At 40.4% G+C, this 20,450-nt stretch overlaps 1 protein-coding gene across 4 annotated transcripts in view; it reads right to left on the minus strand.

Moving 5' to 3' along the window:
- deptor (DEP domain containing MTOR-interacting protein) overlaps positions 1-7,351 on the minus strand; it is a 72,908-nt gene extending 65,557 nt beyond the window's left edge. For 2 of the 4 annotated variants that reach the window (XM_048528403.2, XM_048528401.2), the window contains exons 1-2: positions 7,112-7,351; positions 6,291-6,404 (exon numbers count right to left, since the gene is read on the minus strand). In XM_048528403.2, the coding sequence (XP_048384360.1) occupies positions 6,291-6,376 (86 nt within the window). In that variant the 5' untranslated portion in view covers positions 6,377-6,404; positions 7,112-7,351. Of the gene's footprint in view, positions 1-6,290; positions 6,405-7,111 lie in introns of those variants that run through there. The other 2 variants (XM_048528402.2, XM_048528404.2) reach the window with 2 other exon arrangements.
- Positions 7,352-20,450: the final 13,099 nt, after the last annotated feature.

Consider the following 20,450-nt stretch of genomic DNA (forward strand, 5'->3'; position numbering starts at 1 on the left):
CTTAGAAATTATACTTTCAATTCCAGAGTCCAAACTGCTTGGCTAAACAGTGAACACTGGTTCCATTGTCAATCCCTATGGAACTCTGTTTCCTGCTTTTTGTAGCCCCATGTTGATTTTCTCTTTGGTAGCCATTTGCAACCCATTTTTCTATCTGACCCTTTACTCCACATATTTTTAATAAACCTACAAAGGGGTATCTCCGAAGAGGCCTTTTTGTAAATCCAAATATTTCACATTATTTACGTTTAGTAAATTCTTCAAAATAATTCAATAACGTTGTTCCCTCAAGACTTTGTTTTGGAATTCATGATGACAGTTTCTAGATTTCTGACAGGACATTTTTGAGAAAAGATTGCATCAGTTTTCGTATCTAGTGATGCTGTAATTCCCTGGACTTGTTTTATCTTCCTTTTTAGAAGGACATTGGCTGACTCCTAGTCCTTCTGGCGCTATTCCCTTCTCTAGTAGATTTTTATATACATATGAAAGTGTCTCTTATGTCGTCCAATGGCACAAGAAGTGCTAATGTTTTCAAAATTTGACTACTTTATTAGTTGCTTCCTCCTTTCTAGTTTAAAATATCTTTGTGTCTTTATTCAATTTCTTGCCCATCTTGTCAGGATCCCTGATGAACACTGGAGAATAGGAATTGAAGAGAAAGTGTTCTGGTTATATAGACAATTGCTGCAGCCAATCTAAAATCCATCAAACGAGATGAATGTCTAGTTTCAGTAGTGTTTGTTAAGATAAAAGTGTTAAACCATGACAACGGGAATGAACCAGGATAACTCCCTTCTGGTATGGGATCCACATGGACAGAACAAACAGTTGATGCATAGAAACATGAAACCAAAGTCCCTAACACATGTAGGAGGTTCATTTATGCAAATACAATTAATCTGCTATACAATGGCCAGAACAACTTGACAGATAAGGTCCTGCAATTGAAAGGCAATGCAGCTCAGGTTCGTGCTATTTTCATGGACTAAGGGCTTTCAGGCCCATATTGGAGTTACCCTCCATCAGTTTACATCTATTGGTATGGCTTCCTAACATGAACTGAAAACCTAATCCTGACAATGTGTTGTTATTTTCAAAATCACTTTATCACAATTTACTAATTGTTTTAAAAAGACATATGCACATTACGTGTACTTAGCTATAATTTTAAAATCAGGAATTTATAAACAATTAATTATAGTGCACTATGCAATTCTAAAAGGTTTGGTTTATTTTGCAAAATCTAAACATTTAAATACAGACAGATGGTAAATCAACTGCATCAAAATAAACACAGTAATTCAACATCTGATGATGAACTTGAAGTTCAGAAACACAAAGTAGAATAAAACGCAATTGGTGAACAAACACACAGCTGTTTCTGCCATGAAGTGCTTAAAATACTACAAATGGCAACTTTGTATTTGATGTCAGTGCAAATGGTTAAGAGCCATCAATTTCGGTCTGATACAAACGATAAATCATTTGTGTTTCAAATGCGCTAAGTGGTGGCAACTGCACCTCTAAAACTTCTCGTGAATCTAATAGCTGTAGGTGAGAGGCAGTGTTTCTATTCTTCATTGTTATTCAATGACCCTGTTTGAAAGTACATTAATCAGTACTGAAGGGAGACAAGAATAGAATTAGGTTTAACTAAATGCGATTGGCATACAACTTGCCAAAACTGAACAACCACTTGGCAGGAAAGTTATTTACACCCGTTTGTTAATATTTTGGAAGTAATATTACAAAAATTTACGAACAACCGGACATTACTATTGTAAGTCAGAGGGAACTCTTACATAAGGAGTGAGTACTGTGCAATGCATGTTATAATTTACTGTAGCATAAAGCTAAACTTGATTTTACCACAATGTCTAATTGCTGAACATTTCAAAAGGTCAGAATGAAGCTAATAGTTCCTACAAAAATTTCATGGTCAATTAGAGGACAGAGAACAACAGCAAGTGATTCACTCTCTTTTCAAAGGGTGATACTTAAATCTGAAATGCGGTACCTGAATTATTAACACATCTCAAAAATAATTTAAAAATTGATTCAGCCACATTGAGAGGTGAAATATACACAGCATAGTGCTGTCAACAGGAACTCTTGCAACAAAGCTCAGTCCATTTTATATTCCATGCTGAAAAATCATGGATATTCAATGCTTCTCTTAAGTCAGTAGCTATATGAAGATATGTATATAAAAGCCACTTTGTCAAGATTATTGTGAGATTGTCGCTATCAGGAAAACAATTTTCTCCCCAAGACGCTGCAGTAGCAGGAAAAAAATAAGTATTAAAGCTAGATAAGCCCTATAGTACAACCTTATATATGAAGGATCGCTACTTCAGTAAGGTACTTGAGAGATGCAAGTTCGATGGCTTACAAGAAAATAAATTAACAGGAATTACAAATATTTTGACTGTTCACCTATTTACTTTTATTATTGAATACTGTGTCATTGACTGTAGACAACTGTGATTTTACATCAGAGATAATGGGAACTGCAGATGCTGGAGAATCCAAGATAACAAAGTGTGAAGCTGGATGAACACAGCAGGCCAAGCAGCATCTTACGAGCACAAAAGCAGACATTTCGGGCCTAGACCCTTCATCAGAAAAGCATAGCACGTTTTAAGTAAGTGCAAAGGCTATATCTCTAACTATTTCCAGTTCAGATGAAAGGCCATCATTCAAAATCATTCACTGTTTCTCTGTTCACAGGTGCTGCCTCATTTGCTCAGTATTTCCAGTTTTTGTTTTGTTTTTATTTATTACAGTATGTCTAGCATCTGTTATAGTTTACCTTTGTAAGAGTTAAAACTGATGCCTTAAACAGCCCAGACAGTGTTTTTGGCCATTTAAACGGTCTCTAATGTTGTCTGCCATGCCTGAAACAGTGGCACACCTACAGCCAACAGCAGTAGGGGAAACAAAGAAGTTGTAAATGATGTGCACAAGGATATTGTTAACCATGCAAATTCATAAAACAATTTGAATTGACCACTGTACAAATATCATCCATTGCCGACTGGAGCCAACAATGGTACTAATTTAAACATCGGGGACAGTTGAAGCAAAAACACTAGATACAGTGCATACAAAGCAAAGAAACAAAGGAAAGAACTTTAAAAGATCAAAATCTGTTTCTTTTTGCTTCTGATATTTTTAAATTTATATTACACATGTATTAATCACCATTCTGAAAGCAATCCAAGGATGTGAGACAACAGATTACATTAAAACTGAGTAATTTAGTTTAGCCCTACAGTAAGAGAAGAAATGAATGACAGCAGACATAAAATATTTTGTATAAATCAACCTGCCAAATTTGCTACAAAAACAAAATTCCACGGATTCTGGAAATCTGAAATAAAAACAAAATGCAGGAAAAATTCAAAAACAAAAACTGGAATTGCTGGAAAAGCTCAGCAGATCTGGCAAAAAATAGTTAATGTTTTGAGCCTAATATGATTCTTCTTCAGTTCTGAAAGGTCAAGAAGTAGTAAAAAAGATCAGCAAATCATTCTGACAGACTACCAGCATCAGATTCAAAAATAGTAATGTATTATGTAAAGTCAGAATATGAAGGAATGCAGCAAGATGTAAATTGAGCTGAATGTGCATGTCTGTATCTAAGCACTCAGAACCCAACAAATAGATTTGTGGAGCTGCAGGCACAGATAGCCAGGGACTATAGTGGTGTGGTAGCACAAACCGGGTTCAAAAAAGGATTACACCAGGCTCCAAATATGCCTGGATACGAGGAAGTTGTATTGATTATGGAAAATAATACAGTGCTGGACAGAGCAACAGCATGTCCTAGATGGGTCAATGTCAGAATCTCTTCTGGCAGAGTTAAGAAACAATTAGATCTATTTGTACGCCACTGAATTTTGGGGAAGATACTAAGGGGCAAATTTGAAGAGACATGGAAATACTATAGAGTAGTGACAATGTGGGACTTGAATTGTCCTAATATAGGCTGTGAAATATTCATATAAAAGGCAGAGAGAATGAAGAGTCTTTATGGCCTGTTCAAGAGAATTTTCTCAACCAATATGGTGCTGCCCAATGAGGAAGGAAGCATTGTTGGATTGGTTCTTGGGAATGAGGTGAGTCAAGTGTGTCAAATATCAGTAGAAGAGCATTTAGGAAATAACAACCAGTGCATCATAACATTTGGGTTACATTTGGGCTGGATTTGAAAAAGACAAGCAGCAATCCAAAGCAAAAATATATAATTGGGTGAATGTCAATTTCAATAGGTCCAGGTAAATTGGCAAGTAAAATTATAATAAATCAATGCTTTGCCTTTAAAGAAATTGTGATACTAATCTAAGTAGAAAATGGTGTCACAAGGGTGAACATTGACCAAGCAAAACCAACTCCTTGCATAATTAAAGAGATAAAGCGTAAGATGAAGCAAGTAAAAGGCTGCTTGTAATAGATAATACAAGTGGCAACCAGGTGAAACTCAGAAAGGAAATAAGAGAAATAAAGGCAGAGAGACAGGGCAAGAGACTGACAGCTAACGCAGAAGGGAATATAAAATCCTGTTTTTGGCATATCAGTGTTTGTATCGGAAAGAATTGGGCCAATACACAGTTAGGGCAATCTATGCATGAAAGCAGAGGGCATAGCTGAGGTAGTAAAAGAGTACGCTGCACTTGCCCTTACTTAGGAAATTGATGCTGCCCAAGTTACAATGAAAGAAGTGGTCATTTAAACACTGCACAGACTAAACATAAAAAGAAGAAAAATTCAAAAGGCTGAATGGGCCATCAGTCTGAATCAGATGCATCCAAGGATATCGATGAAAGCAAGGGAGGAAACTGTAAATTTAAAAAACGAAGGTACAAATTCAAAGAAATGAAGATCAAACAATCAGATGACATCATACAGAAATCAATATTGATGACCTGCCGAAAAATATCTTAAAGCAGCAAATTGTAGAGTTTCAGTTAGATGCATCAGATGCTGTTTTAAATAGCTTTTTGTTTGTTTCTTTTGCTTACAGTGAATAGCGAAGTAATTAAAAAGGGGTCACTGTATTGAAAGGATTGCAAACTCATTATCTTCCATCAGCATAGAAATATGCCAAATAGAATCGAAATGTACCAAAATTTGAGGAGATAGGAAAAATTTAAAATATCTTTCTATTCACTTCAGGTTCTTCAAGATATGATTGTACAATGTTCTTCGTCATTCATCACTCATCAGATACTGAAACAATATCTACTGCTGGGCTGACAACTGGCAAATAACATTTGTGTACAGAAATGCCAGGTAATGACAATACACAACAAACAAGAAATAACCATCCTCCCTTGACATTGAATGGTATTACCACTGCCAAATCCAGCACTGTCAACAATCATGGGGCTTACCATTTGCCAGAAACTGAATTAGACAAGCCAAATAAATACTGAAAAACTCTTGCAATGTCTAAGTGACCTCCTGACTCCCCAAAGCCAATCTCCCACAAAGCACAAGTCAAGAGTATGAGGGAATACTCACCATTTGGCTGGATAAATGCAGCTCCAACATCACTCAAGAAGTCTGACACCATCCAAGGTACTCCAAGTGGCATCTGTTTGTCACCACATTCACAAAACATTCACTCTGGCCACCACAGACACACAATGACAGTAGTGTTTACCAATTACAGAGTGCACTGCAGAAATCGACTGAGGCTCCTTAGACAGCAAATATATGGGAACACCACAACCTGCAAGTTCCCACTCCAAGCAGATTTGGAAATAAATCATCCTTCATTCACTGTCACTGGGTCAAAACCCTGGAGCTCTCTCTCTGACAGCATTATGGATCTACTACGTCAAACAGACTGCAGCGGTTCAAAAAGGCTAGTCACCACCCCACCTTCTCAAGGACAATTAGGAATGGGCAGGCGAGAAAAGTTATTTACAAAATCATGCATTTGGTACTCTGCAAATGAGAATACGACACCGCATGTTCAAAGACCCGCGATAGAAGGGTCACACTAAACTATTTTACTTCGAATTTCCGAGCAAGGAAACAGGAGAGAAGGCATCAACTTCGTCCGATTTCTGTAGTTCAGAAATGATCCCCGTTCCAAAGGCCTTTTACTATAAGTACACTCCCCATGACGAAAACATTCCGGCTGCACTCCGAAGTAATCGGAAAGACAAAACACCGACAGTAAAAATCTGAAGTACTGAATAGTGTGAATTGTAGCTAGATACGATGTGACAGGATGGAAATAGCACTGGAAATCGTCCACAAACTAGTAATCCTACCGTAGCTGCTCCCCTGTGATTAAAACCTCGGCCACGTGCTCTAGATCAGCAGTTTTCTTCTGCACCGCGTTCCCGATCTCTTCCATTTCGAGGAATTTTCAAGGAATGCAGCGCCTTGTGGAAGAGAAAAAACAAAAAAAACTGGTTTGTGTGTTCCAGTTTGAGAAGAGCTTCCTTGCTTGAAGAGACCAAAAGAGCTTTGTCCACCAGGAATGACTCCAACAACAAAACTCTTCAAATCTCGCACTGCACAGTTAACAATGTTGCCGGAGAATTGCGGGGAATTGCTTTGTTACAGCATATCGATTTTGTTTATTAACTAGAACAAATGTTTACACAGACACCCAACAAAGGAAACTATGCTGCCACACGTTTCTCGACTGCACCGAGCCGCAATTTTCACGTAAAAATTCCTGAAAGGTCAATTAACCCTTCGTCTCCTAGGATCAACCCCTACCCTTGAAACAACTGGCCAGCTCTGGAAAAAAACTTTCCTCCACTACCGCCCATTAGTCACTGTAGCAGTTCCATCTGGAGTTAAAGGTTTTAATGCCTGCCCTGAAGAGGCGTTTGCACAAATGTTAATGACATTCCTGATTTCATGGCAGTATGCAGGGACAATGCCAACCACAAAAATAAACAGAATCGCAGCGCCCTACTGCAACTGATGCACATTAGCTAATCTTCCATAAAGTAACTAAACCATCACGCTGCAACGTTAGACCCACAGCCAAATATCCGAAGTCCAGTATGTACACGAGGGTGCCTTTCAGCACAAAGGTTGACGAGTGCACTTTAGCACGTCAAATGCCAATTCTCACCCTCATCTGCATTCATTCCCTTGGCTGTCCTCCCTCGGGCTAAAGCAGCCTGAGCACGAACACACCAGTCGGTATATTATCGCCTCAATGCCAATTCCTTTCGAGCCCCGGCCCTCTGCTTCTTTACCTTCTGCCGGCGAGAAGGAAATGGGCTTGAAAGCTCTGGGTCAGGCGTGCTTTCTCTCAAAAGGAAGTTCTCGAGCTGCAGCGAAAAGCCAGATTCGCAGCCTCTCCCTGTCCACGACCAAGGTCCACTCCAGCAGCTCGATCCCAGCCACAAATTGGCAACAGCCTGGAAGCTGCGTGACCCTCCCCCAGGGGTGGGGTGTTAGCTTCTGAGCCTCGTGTTAGCGCTCACCCCCTGAAATGGGTTGGCTTTGTTGTCTTAGTTAACAAGACATTTCGTCTTCAAAATAAAATCCAGAGGCTAGGTGTGAGTGCAGTGTCACCAGAAAAATCAATATCTATGGCAAAGCCTTATGTCAGACCAGATATCAGCCAGTGTTAATACAGCGATTTACTCTCGTTTCTGCCCACTGATACGGCCGACACTATATCCAGCAGCATTGTTTTTATTTATATTCGAGGACTTAAGCATTGGCGGTATCTTAATATTATGAAAAAAAAGTGTTGAGAAAGCACTACTGTGTTAACATTCAATAGCTGCTGCTTTTGCGCAATTATTACAAATTGTGGGTATCATTGATTTGGGGGGGTAGTGTATCTTTTTATTTACTCGTTTGTGGGATGTGGGCATCCCTAGTTGCCCTTGAGAAGGTGGTGATGAGCTTCCTCCTCGAACCACTGCCCAGGGGCGGCACGGTGGCTCAGTGGATAGCACTGCAACCTCACAGCACCAGGGACCCAGGTTCGATTCCAGCCTCGGGCGACTGTCTGTGTGGAGTTTGCACATTCTCTCCGTGTCTGCATGGGTTTCCTCCGGGTGCTCCGGTTTCATCCCACAGTCCAAAGATGTGCAGGCTAGGTGGATTGGCCATGCTAGATTGCCCATAGTGTTCGGGGTGTGTGGGTTATAGGGGGTTGGGTCTGGGTGGGATGTTTCAAGGGGCAGTGTGGACTTGTTGGGCCAAAGGGCCTGTTTCCACGCTGTAGGGAATTGAATCTAATCTAATCCTCCTGCTGTGGGTTGACCCATGATGCCATTAGGGAGGGAATTCCAGGATTTTGACCCAGTGACAGTGAAGGAATGGCAATGTATTTCCACGTCAGCAATGTGAGTGGCCTGGAGAGGAACTTGAATGTGGTGGTGTTCCCATATAACTGCTGCCCTTGTCCTTCTAGATGGAGGTGATCATCAGACTGGAAGGTGCTGTCTGAGGATGTTTGGTCAATTTCTTTGGTGTGTGTTCATTTTCTTCACTGATGTGATTTGCTGGCCTTTGGTAGAGGTGCCAGTTCCCTGTGTGGAATAACGTTCCTCGCCACCTTATCGATTCCATAAACTTGAACTCATCCAAAAATTTTGCTCAACTTGTACCAAATTTCCTCCACCCACCCACTCTATGGTCACCAATTTCCCTTGGTTCACAGTCCAATTCAATTCATATTTACAACCCCAATCTTGACGGACTTGCTTAGTGAGGTTTACCCTACAACAATCTGCACATTGCTTTGAACTTTGGCAGCCATACCTTCTATTCGACTGACTGGATCCTAAACTCTGGAATTCCATCTCTGAAACTTTCCATGTCCCCATTTCTCTCTCCTCATTTAAAATGCTCTTTATACCCCGAGTTCTTTGATTAAGTTTTTTTGCCATCTGTTCATCGTATTCTTTGAATCAGTGCTGCCTTTTACATAATGGCCCTGTAAAGCCATTTAGGACAATTTACCATAGTAAAGACTTTATATAAATGGAAGTCATTGATATTATTTGCTCACTTGTGGAAAACATTACAAACCAAATCTGAATTTTGTCTCACATGCTGAACCACATAACTTTTCCGTGAATATAGACATCAGGATTAGGAGAATGCATTTGACCCACCAAACTGTTGAGGTTATGGTCGGTCCCATTGTGACCTCAGTTGCACGCCCCTGCCTATCCTCTTACCCTTCGACATCCAATCAAGAATCTAACTCAGCCCAAAAAATATTCAATTACCCAGCAACCACTGATCCGTTGGGCAGAGAATTCCACAGACCAAAGACCATCTAAGAGAAAAAGAATTCTACTCATCTCTGCCTTAGATGGAAGCCCATTATTTTTAAACCTGGTCATTGAGTTCCAGTCATTCCCATATGAAAAAATAGCCTTTCAGTATACACCTTGTCAATTTCCTTCATTTAAAATTTAAATTTACAAAGATAGGGAATAGTGTGCAGCAGGAATTCCAGAGAATTCCTTTCCATTCTTCACCTCAGGATACTAAGATTGATGGGAGCATGTTTTCTGTGACTCACAGAGTAAGTGCGTCACAGAAAACATGTAAGATTTAGCAGATATTAGGAGTCAAACCTTATGATCAGTTTGCTCAGGGAAGCTGTCACATACTACAACTCCTCTTCGACACATTGTATGGGACCAGCAAGGAAGATGACATTTCATTTTTATTTTGTTATATTCGTACAATTTAAGTATATCAATTGACTAATGTAGTATTATATTATTCAGCTTAATTGTAACCAATGTAGATTTAGTACTTTAACATCATGTGACTCTGCTTAGTGTTACTTGACAAGATTACAAATAGAATGAAGTCAATACAGAAATGTTTTAGAATTACAGGACAATTGGTGGGAGACCCCTAAGCATCTAATTTCCATTATCAAATCCAAGTTGTGAGAATGTCCAAACTTCAAAGGTAAGTAAGGAGAGGTAACATCCTCTCAGCTCTTTCAATTCTTCATCGCTTCTGGTTTTGATGAAGAATCACTGGACCCAAAATGTGAATTCTACTTTGTCTCCACAAATGTTGCCAGACCTCATGAGTTTCTCCAGCAATTTATGTTTAGTTTACATTAGTAATTTGTGATCTTCTGTATTAGGTTTATTTAGTGTTGAAGCTACAGCAAACTTGCCCAGTCTCCAATTTAAAAGATGAAAATTAAAACAAAAGCTCATTCCAGACATCCGTAACTACAGAAACAAATAGACAACACCGAACAAATGGCCCCTAAGAAAGAACAAATGATCAATGTCATGTATAACACAGTGTGGAGCTGGAGAAACACAGCAGGCCCGGCAGCATGAGAGGAGCGGGAAAGCTGACGTTTTGGGTTGGGACGCTTCTTCTGAGAGTTATTGAGCAGCAGCTTTCATTGACCAGGGTCCATACTAAGTTTGAAGCTATGCTGCCATTGAATTGGATGCAGAAGACCCTGAGGCGTTGGAGAGAGTCCAAGGTGGTGAATCCATCCTTTGCCTTAAGCTGAACTGGAAAGTGAAGGTTACAGTAAGCTTGTAAAATTGTTACACTGTTTTGATATGCATGATTCAAGTAAAGTTTTCTGAATTAATACACCAGACTGTCTTCTGTTGCCATTTTGGTTAAAGCCTCAAATGGACAAATAAATATTGAGATTTGAGTTTAAACTGTAACCCTTAATTTACAACTGGGGGCGCCAAGCATATGGAAGGAAAAAAGAAGTTGAAGGTACAACAAAAGGAACATGAAACTGTACAAGAGAAAAACAAAGTTAATAAAATGAAGTTGTGTGTTTCATTGGAAAAAGAAGGATTCTTATCCCTCTTCTTGAGTATTGTATGAATCTGATTAAAGAATTTCTAAGTTTCTAAAATCTTTCCTAAATCGCAGAAGAAAGTTTAAGAACTGAAGCAGAATGTGACTCAATTTCCAAACTTTTCATTTCTACAATTAAGCAATCTTAATAATGAAGTTATTGGATTTCATGCTTAAACTAAATTCTGTACTACCTTTTTAATCACAAGAAGTGCATTGGTCAGAGGTACAGAATAAATCCTCAAGAAGGATGTAGATATTTCATTGGGATTTTAGGAGTTGACCCAATGACAACTGTCAGAAAAGCTTCACACAACGACAGAAGTTGCTGGAAAAGCTCAGCAGGTCAGGCAGCATCTGTGAAGAAAAAGATCAGTTAACGTTTTGGGTCCCGTGACTTTTCCTCAGAACTTAGAACAGTCTCAAATGGTTATCCACCAACATTAATGTGCATTTGAACAAAATTGGCTTACACCTCATTTTGATGAACAAATTCTGATTAACTTAAAAGACAACAATACTGGAAGAGAAATGACATTGAATTATGAAAAGAGATTTTCCAATTTTTGCTGTTTCCCCAACAAGTACCATTTATGCCCAAGAATAACTTGGCAACCAATATGATCCCACGAATAATTCAAGAAGCTAGCTATGATATTAATAGATAAAAACCCTTTATACTTATCAAAATTATGATTTTCCTTGCACCCCTCCCTCAACTAGCTTGACCTCTTCATTAGATTTTAAGCGTTGTTATGTTCTGACATTACCTTCTGCGTGGTTGGGCTGTGGAAGAATGTATTTGTGTTCTAAGAACAAGTTTCAAAGAGGTGAAGAACTGTTGCGTGTGTAAGGTAAGATGCAGAAGGTCTGCTGCAGATGTGTCTGAAGCAAAAGATGAAGTGGTGCAGTGCAGTGTTCTAAATGGAACCGCAGACATTAGGTGTTAAATTGGATAAGATCTGAAAATGTCTGTGGTGAATGCTGTACAGGTTGTACGTTAAATTCGTATGCCTATCATTTTACCTACTGCCTGTGTTCAATCAGAGCTATCTGCTTTTGGCTACATGCATCTGCACCAACCCTGATATTACAAGCAAGTAGTGCAAAGTAAAGATATCCTGCAGCTCTTGAACAGGAGATGAACTGTTGCTGGAAGAAGTGGCAGGAGGTCTCTATGAACTGAATCTGTGCTGCAAAAGACTGGAGAATGGCTGACTATGTAATAGTATGATTTGCTAGCAGAACACTGAAGGCCATGGGAGAGGAGGAAAGGAAGAGAGGTGTTTTGTATTTGGAGAGGGGTAAGGTGTTGTTCAGACATGTGCTCAGGAGTAACATTCTCTGTAACATTTTTCATGTTCTGCCACCACACTGGCAGAGGAAGTTGGCACTACTGACATCATCATTGTGAGCCTGAAGCCGGACACGGATGCCATCTCCACCCAAATTATGATGCATGATGCCACTGACCTGTAAGGAAGCCTCATTACTGCTCACTCCACTTGGCCTCTTGCTCTGCGATTTCACGTGATATCTCTGGCACCTGGCTATCCTACTTTGCTTGGGCTCTCACTGCCTCGTTACGTCCAGTTTGGTGCCCCAACTGAGACCTTGCTTGCTATCTCCCTGGTCACTCTGTGACCAATATCCTCACTTCCTCTCCCCAATTATTGCCTTGCTCCCTCATTCCTGAGTAAACAGCAAGGCAGTACAGCATTAAGTGGGAGGGAGCCAGAAGGCCATCAGCAGCTGGATGCACATCTGTTTGGAGTGGAGCAGCAAGTAAATCACAATCCCAGGATTTGGATTCCTTTGAAATATTTGCAAAACATTCATCCTATTGCTCTGATTCTTTAATGTAGGCAACTGATTAATGTGTCATTGGCAATGACCTTATGGACACTTTGACCACATAGGTGGAGCATATAACCCCTGCAGTTTTGGTGGCAATAAACTAAACTCTTCAATCTATGGTCCCCTTAAATTTAAATTAATATGTGCATAGTAAGTTAAGAGGGCCAACTTGTGTGCAGCGTGCATGGGGACTTTCATGTTGTTGAGCAACTGCCCAAACCTACAGCAAACATTACTCAGGAGGCATTAAGAAGATGTAATGAACTTACATTGCTAAAAGAAGACAATAAGTTGTGGGTTTTCGTCTTGCACTCATCAGAACCAGGACTCAAGCAACAGATTTAGACATAGGGATACCATTTTATACAGCAAAGGGAGAGGCTGCTGATCGATTGGGCCATTTTTGGCATGGAGACTGTATTGAAGACCAAGAGTGCTGTTCTGAGAAGGTGGTGCCACGCAGGAAGAACTTTAATGACCTCACATGAATTGTCAAAAAAATGATTTCATCTTCAAATGGAATATCCTTCTAATCACATTGTTAGCCTCATTCATTGCCCAGTTCACCTAACCCCGTCACATCTATCAATCAATCAGGATGCAATCCTAACATTCAAACATTTCACCTCTCCCTAACGTGCTTAGCCTGTTGAAAGCCTAATACCTCCAACTTAGCCATACCCTGCCCACCTACCCCCAACCCCCTGACACATCTAGCAGCTATTCTACCATGACATCCACATCTGTCAAATGTAATGCAGGACACCGATAGACACAATTCTCTCTTTCTTGCGGGAGCTAGTGCATAAGAATGAGCTGGAAGAGAATGCTTTTGAATTTTTGAATACTCAAAAAGGAGACTGCTCTGGCCAAGATTTCTTTTGGCATATTTCCCTTTAGACTGAGTACGTTTATCACTGATGCAAATTTTATGGTTTAGAAGACCTCACCCATAGAGTCTAAATAATAAATTGAACTACAGAGCCAATTTCTCCCCCACTGTTTGCAATTGAACACTTAATGTTCCCATAGTTACATTGGAAAAAGTTCAAAATCCCATTTATTTGTGTCTTTACATTAACTCACATGTTTCTTGTAATGTTCATTATACTTGACATCTGCCTATCACATTCTAATTTTAATTCCTGCTTTGGAACTGTGAGAAACCAAATAATAAATAATTATAGCATGACAGAAATGGTTAAAATGGAAAAAGACCATTCAGTGCATTTTAATTGCACCAGCTCTTTGGTAGAGCAATCCAATACTGATCCCACCTTGAATGATAGCATTATATATCAAAGAAACTTGTTGGCACATTGCGCTGTGGTGGCTTTTCCCTCAAGCCATTCAATTTACCTCATGCCTGTTCATTCCCTCTCGTCATGTCATTTTGTTCTGTTCAAGTATTCACCTTTTCCTTCGAAAATGAACTTGCTTTGATCATCCTTTCATACAGCGCACTCTAGATCAATATAATGCATGGTAGAAAAATATTTTTTTCATGGTACTCTAGTACTTTTGCCCAGCCTTTATCACCTTGTTGTCAATCCTTCTACCAATGAAAAATGTTTATCCTTAATTATTATACAAAACGCTTCATGATTTTGAGCATCTCTATCAAATTTCCTTTTGACCAACTCTGCTGTATGAACAAATTGTTACTCCAATCTCTCCAGGTATCTAAAATATCTCACCCCGGTAACATTTTTGTCAATTTCCTCTGTATCCTCTCTCTGATCTTGACATTATTCCCAGTGTGTCATGCCCAAAGTGGCAGACAATATTCTGGCTGATAATGCTTTATAATGCTTTAGCGTAACATTCTTGTTTTTGTATTCTGTGTCTCCAGTAATAAATCCAAATATCACCAATACTTGTGAACAAGCTCTCAATGTGTCCTGCTACCTCCAAAAAAAATGTGCACAGGTTTCTAGATTTTTCTCTGTTTATGATTCCGTATTAACATTACATTTCTTAGTTTGTAACGCCTTTTCATTTTCCCCACCAAAATGTACAACTTCACACTTCTTTAAGTACATTTAGTCTTACTTACGTCATCCCATTCATCATTTTATGTCTTTCCAAAGTCTATGACCATCTTCCTTATTGTCATCTGCAAATTTTGAAATTATCCTCTGAAAACACAAGCCCAAATTAATTTATCAGAGGACAATGGTCCCTAAATGGATTCCTGGGGAAGTGTATTCTTTCCCCCCATTTGAGCGAAAACTGTTCATAATACTGAGATAACAAGGTGTAGAGCTGGATGAACACAGCAGGCTAAGCAGCATCAGAGGAGCAGGAAAGCTGATGTTTCAGGCTCAGATCCTTCTTCAGAAAATGATTTTCTGAAGAAGGGTCTAGACCCGAAAAGTCAGCTTTCCTGCTCCTCGGCCTGCTGTGTTCATCCAGCTCTATACCTTGTTATCTCAGAATCTCCAGCATCGGCAGTTCCTACTATCTCTGTTCATAATACTGTCTATTTTCTGTCTGTTAAGTAGCTTCATATTCATCCTATCACAGCTATTATAATCTTATGAGCTTTCATTTTGCTAAACAAGTCTAATATGTGGCACTTTATCATATGAATTCAAAAACCATATACAAAAACCTTATCTTTTACTTCGTCATAGAGCCTCATCAGGTTAGTCAAACAGTAAAGCCACTACAGATTTGCTGAGGGAAAATTGTGTTTAGTTAACTTTCTGGAGTTGTTTAATGAAGTAATACAGTTGGTGAAGGTTGACGTGGTGTATGGGGACTTGCAAAACGCATTTGATAAAGCGCCTCACAACATGCTTAAGGACAAAGTTGAAATCCATGGAATAAAAGGAACAGTAGCAGAGTGATGGGAAATAAAGAATAGCAGTGGTGAACAGATTTTCAGACAGAGGGATGAAGATGCGTTTCCCCAAGGATCAATGTTAGGCTCATTGCTTCTTGAACCATATTCAACCCATTGTGTCTGTGCTGGTTTTCTGAAAAGCAATTTATCTAATACCAATAGCCCAATTTCCCCCATGACCCTTTTGTTTCACTTCAGTTAATTTACCAATTTTCTTTTGAAAGCCATGATGGAATCTGCCTCCAGTAGCCTCTCCAGCAGTGCGTCCCAGATCCTAACCATTCACTGTCCAAAAATAAGCTTTTTATCATGTTGCCATTTCTTCTTTTGGTGTCCCTTGATTTTTGATTATTCCATCAACGGAAACAGTTTCTTACCGACCTAGAGATCCCTCGTGATTTTGCAGATCTCTGTCAAATGTCCTCTCAACCTTTACTTCTCCAAGATCAGCTGCAGCTTCTCCCATCTATCAACACAGCTGAAGTTCCTCATACTTGCAATAATGCTTGCATTGTGCTTTCTGTGTAATACCTCTCCTTTCTTCCTAAAGTCTGGTGCTCAGGATCGGACACAATTCTTCACTTGAGGCTGAACGAATACTTTATAAAAGTTTGCAATAACATCATTGCTTTTGAACTCAACTCCTGTCTCTATAAAGTCCAGGATCCTGTTGCCCATTCCCAGAACATTTGCTGAAGCGAGAGTTTGGGAGTGTGAAGTGGCAGACAACACTAAGGTCGGTGGAGTTGTGGATAGTGACGAGAGACATAGGTAAGCTGCAGAGCTGGGCTGAGAGGTGGCAAATGGAGTTTAATGCAGACAAGTGTGAGGTGATGCACTTTGGTAGGAGTAACCGGAAGGCAAAGTACAGGGCTAATGGTAAGATTCTTAGTAGTGTAGATGAGCAGAGAGATCTCGGTGTCCATGTACACAGATCCTTGAAAGTTGCCACCCAGGTTGACAGCGCTGTTAAGAAGGCATACAGTGTTTTAGCTTTTATTAATAGAGGGATCGAGTTCTGGAACCAAGAGGTTATGGTGAAGCTGCACAAAACTCTGGTGCAGCCGCACTTGGAGTATTGCGTACAGTTCTGGTCACCGCATTATAAGAAGGATGTGGAAGCTTTGGAAAGGGTGCAGAGGAGATTTACCAGGATGTTGCCTGGTACAGAGGGAAGGTCTTACGAGGAAAGGCTGAGGGACTTGAGGCTGTTTTCATTAGCAAGAAGAAGGTTGAGAGGTGACTTAATTGAAACATAGAAAATAATCAGAGGGTTAGATAGGGTGGATAGGGAGAGCCTTTTTCCTAGGATGGTGACGGTGAGCACGAGGGGGCATAGCTTTAAATTGAGGGGTGAAAGATATAGGACAGATGTCAAAGGTAGTTTCTTTACTCAGAGAGTAGTAAGGGAATGGAACGCTTTGCCTGCAACGGTAGTAGATTCGCCAACTTTAGGTACATTTAAGTCGTCATTGGATAAGCATATGGACATACATGGAATAGTGTAGGTTAGATGGGCTTGAGATCGGTATGTCAGGTCGGCACAACATCGAGGGCCGAAGGGCCTGTACTGTGCTGTAATGTTCTATGTTTATAGATGGTTGAGAGGAGCCAAGTAGAAAGTTAGCATATTTCTTTTACATTTCAAACTTTATTCTATTTAAGCGTTATTTCATTCACCATATGGGAAGTCAGCAACATGTGGCATTTTAACTTCCAGTTATAATGTTTTAATGGTGAGAAAAATCTAGAAGAACCTGCTGTTTCACTGTCTTTAATGGGAAAAATCTGGTTTAATTCAGCTTGTTTTACTAAAATTTACACTTTTCAGGAATGCAGCAGAACTTGAAGAGAGAAGAGAGACTTGCTGTATCCCTTTATCTGCTTATTTACAATCTTATATGTAAAAGACCAAGTAATTGACCATTTTTTCCTCAGAGCTGATCTTCAATACAAAAGTGTTGAAAACTCTCTGGAAGGGATTGAGCGATAAGCTATATTGAAATATCTTTTCAAGCCTGACATCCAAGTTCATGTCCAGTCTCATTGAAATAAAATGGAACAGGAATGTTGTGATGGGTGATCACCAAAAGTCCAGATTCAGGATGTAATAATTTTGAATAAAACTAATTAAAAATATTATAACTATGAATGAAGGACAAGTTGATGACAGTCACACATTCAACCGTATACCATTATTATTGCCTCATCCATGATATTATTTTCCAACACTGAAGATGATTGCAACTGCCTTTGTTTTGCTCACATAATATGTCATTGTACTCTGTTGTGATGTAGAAGTGTAAATCCAGTTCAAAGAACATGATATAGTAGTTACGACTGAAAGTTATTTGCAATATGTGAGATAAATATTCCTAGTTATAAATTATGACATAGCAATGTTAATTTTGAACACTATTACAGCTTTACAACGGATATCAGTAAAGCTGATCAGGTAGTGGTTACTCTATGGGTAGAACTGAGGAACAAAAACAGTGTCATTCTTTGGAGAAAGTTGTTCATTGACATTTTGATTGTAATAATAGAACAGCAGAGTATGGCAATACAAGTTTGAAAAAAAATTATTACTGTAACAGCGTTGTTATAATGGGAGATTTTAATCTTCACATGGGCTGTTAGAAGCAAAACAACTCGAGTACCAAAGGCAGTGAATTTCTTCAGTGTATTTTCTGGAATAGAATTCTCTGGGCCCGCTAGCAAGCAGTCAATGTTTTGGGTATTACCCTTCTACAGGACTGGATGTGGGGTTAGGGGGAGCTGCAGATAAGCCGGGTGGGGGAAGGAGGCGGAATGGTGGTGATAGGTACTCTGTACACCAGTCAAGACTGATGTCAGGAAACATTTCTATACACAAAGGGAATTTGAAAACTATTTAGACACTCCCCCAGAACATTATTGAGGCTAGATCAACAGAAAATCTTAAAACTAAGATTGACTTTTTTTTGTTTGAAAAGCATATTAAAGACTATGAAACTATGGCCATGTGTATGGTAGTGTGGATTCAGGTTCAGTTTAGCCATAAGCTGATGAGTTTGAGGTTCTGAATAAGGGTACTGGACTTGAAACATGAACAATGCTTTCACTTCACAGAAAATGTCAGATGTGCTGAGTTTTCTGCGATTTCTGTTTTTGTTTCATACTCTAATGAGTAATTGAGCAGGCTAGAGGATCTGCAGGCCCTCGTGTTCCAAAGGAAGTCATAGTGCGACAATCACTTTGGCATATTGTTGCAAAATGTGATAAATGAAACTCTTGTCCTTCCTGGATGATAAAGTGTGAAGCTGGATGAACACAGCAGGCCAAGCAGCATCTCAGGAGCACAAAAGCTGATGTTTCGGGCCTAGACCCTTCATCAGAGAGGGGGATGGGGAGAGGGAACTGGAATAAATAGAGAGAGAGGGGGAGGCGGACCGAAGATGGAGAGAAAAGAAGATAGGTGGAGAGGAGAGTATAGGTGAGGAGGTAGGGAGGGGATAGGTCAGTCCAGGGAAGACGGACAGGTCAAGAAGGTGGGATGAGGTTAGTAGGTAGGAGATGGAGGTGCAGCTTGGGTTGGGAGGAAGGGATGGGTGCCTGCTCTTGTTTCAGTTCTTTTGGATATCATGGAAAGTTAGATCTCTTTGCCTCTCCGCTGAGACCAGTATTCATTTAACGTTTTCGGCAGCTCATCTATTGATTTGTTAGAAAGAAGGCAGCGTTTTCTTGCCTTGTGGAGGAAGGCTTTGAGGGAGGTCAAGGGCGGATCCATAATAAAGGGGATCCATAAGAAAAAAAACCGTCGGGGATAGGAAGCAGGATAGTAAGGGACAGGGTAAAACCCCCCACAAGCAGCTATAACAAAACAGCAGAAATATTAAAAGTTGCGATTCGGTCCGAGCAGCTTGTTCAAACTGCCCAAGTGCTGAACCTATTCTAATAAACATTTGCTTTGCGCTCTTTTATCGCAGTCAAACCGCAAGATCCAACTCATTCTATAAAAAAACGAAAGAGCTGAGGATGTTGGAAATCAGAATGAAAAACAGAAGTTGCTGGAAAAAGAAAAGCTCAGCAAGTGTATCAGAGATAATGGGAACTGCAGATGCTGGAGATTCCAAGATAATAAAATGTGAGGCTGGATGAACACAGCAGGCCAAGCAGCATCTCAGGAGCACAAAAGCTGACGTTTCGGGCCTAGACCCTTCATCAGAGAGGGGGATGGGGGGAGGGAACTGGAATAAATAGGGAGAGAGGGGGAGGCGGACCGAAGATGAAGAGTAAAGAAGATAGGTGGAGAGGGTGTAGGTGGGGAGGTAGGGAGGGGATAGGTCAGTCCAGGGAAGACGGACAGGTCAAGGAGGTGGGATGAGGTTAGTAGGTAGCTGGGGGTGCGGCTTGGGGTGGGAGGAAGGGATGGGTGAGAGGAAGAACCGGTTAGGGAGGCAGAGACAGGTTGGACTGGTTTTGGGATGCAGTGGGTGGGGGGGAAGAGCTGGGCTGGTTGTGTGGTGCAGTGGGGGGAGGGGATGAACTGGGCTGGTTTAGGGATGCAGTGGGGGAAGGGGAGATTTTGAAACTGGTGAAGTCCACATTGATACCATATGGCTGCAGGGTTCCCAGGCGGAATATGAGTTGCTGTTCCTGCAACCTTCGGGTGGCATCATTGTGGCAGTGCAGGAGGCCCATGATGGACATGTCATCAAGAGAATGGGAGGGGGAGTGGAAATGGTTTGCGACTGGGAGGTGCAGTTGTTTGTTGCGAACTGAGCGGAGGTGTTCTGCAAAGCGGTCCCCAAGCCTCCGCTTGGTTTCCCCAATGTAGAGGAAGCCGCACCGGGTACAGTGGATGCAGTATACCACATTGGCAGATGTGCAGGTGAACCTCTGCTTAATGTGGAATGTCATCTTGGGGCCTGGGATGGGGGTGAGGGAG

This window comes from Stegostoma tigrinum, chromosome 5 (assembly GCF_030684315.1).
Source record: "Stegostoma tigrinum isolate sSteTig4 chromosome 5, sSteTig4.hap1, whole genome shotgun sequence".
NCBI classification, from domain to species: domain Eukaryota; kingdom Metazoa; phylum Chordata; class Chondrichthyes; order Orectolobiformes; family Stegostomatidae; genus Stegostoma; species Stegostoma tigrinum.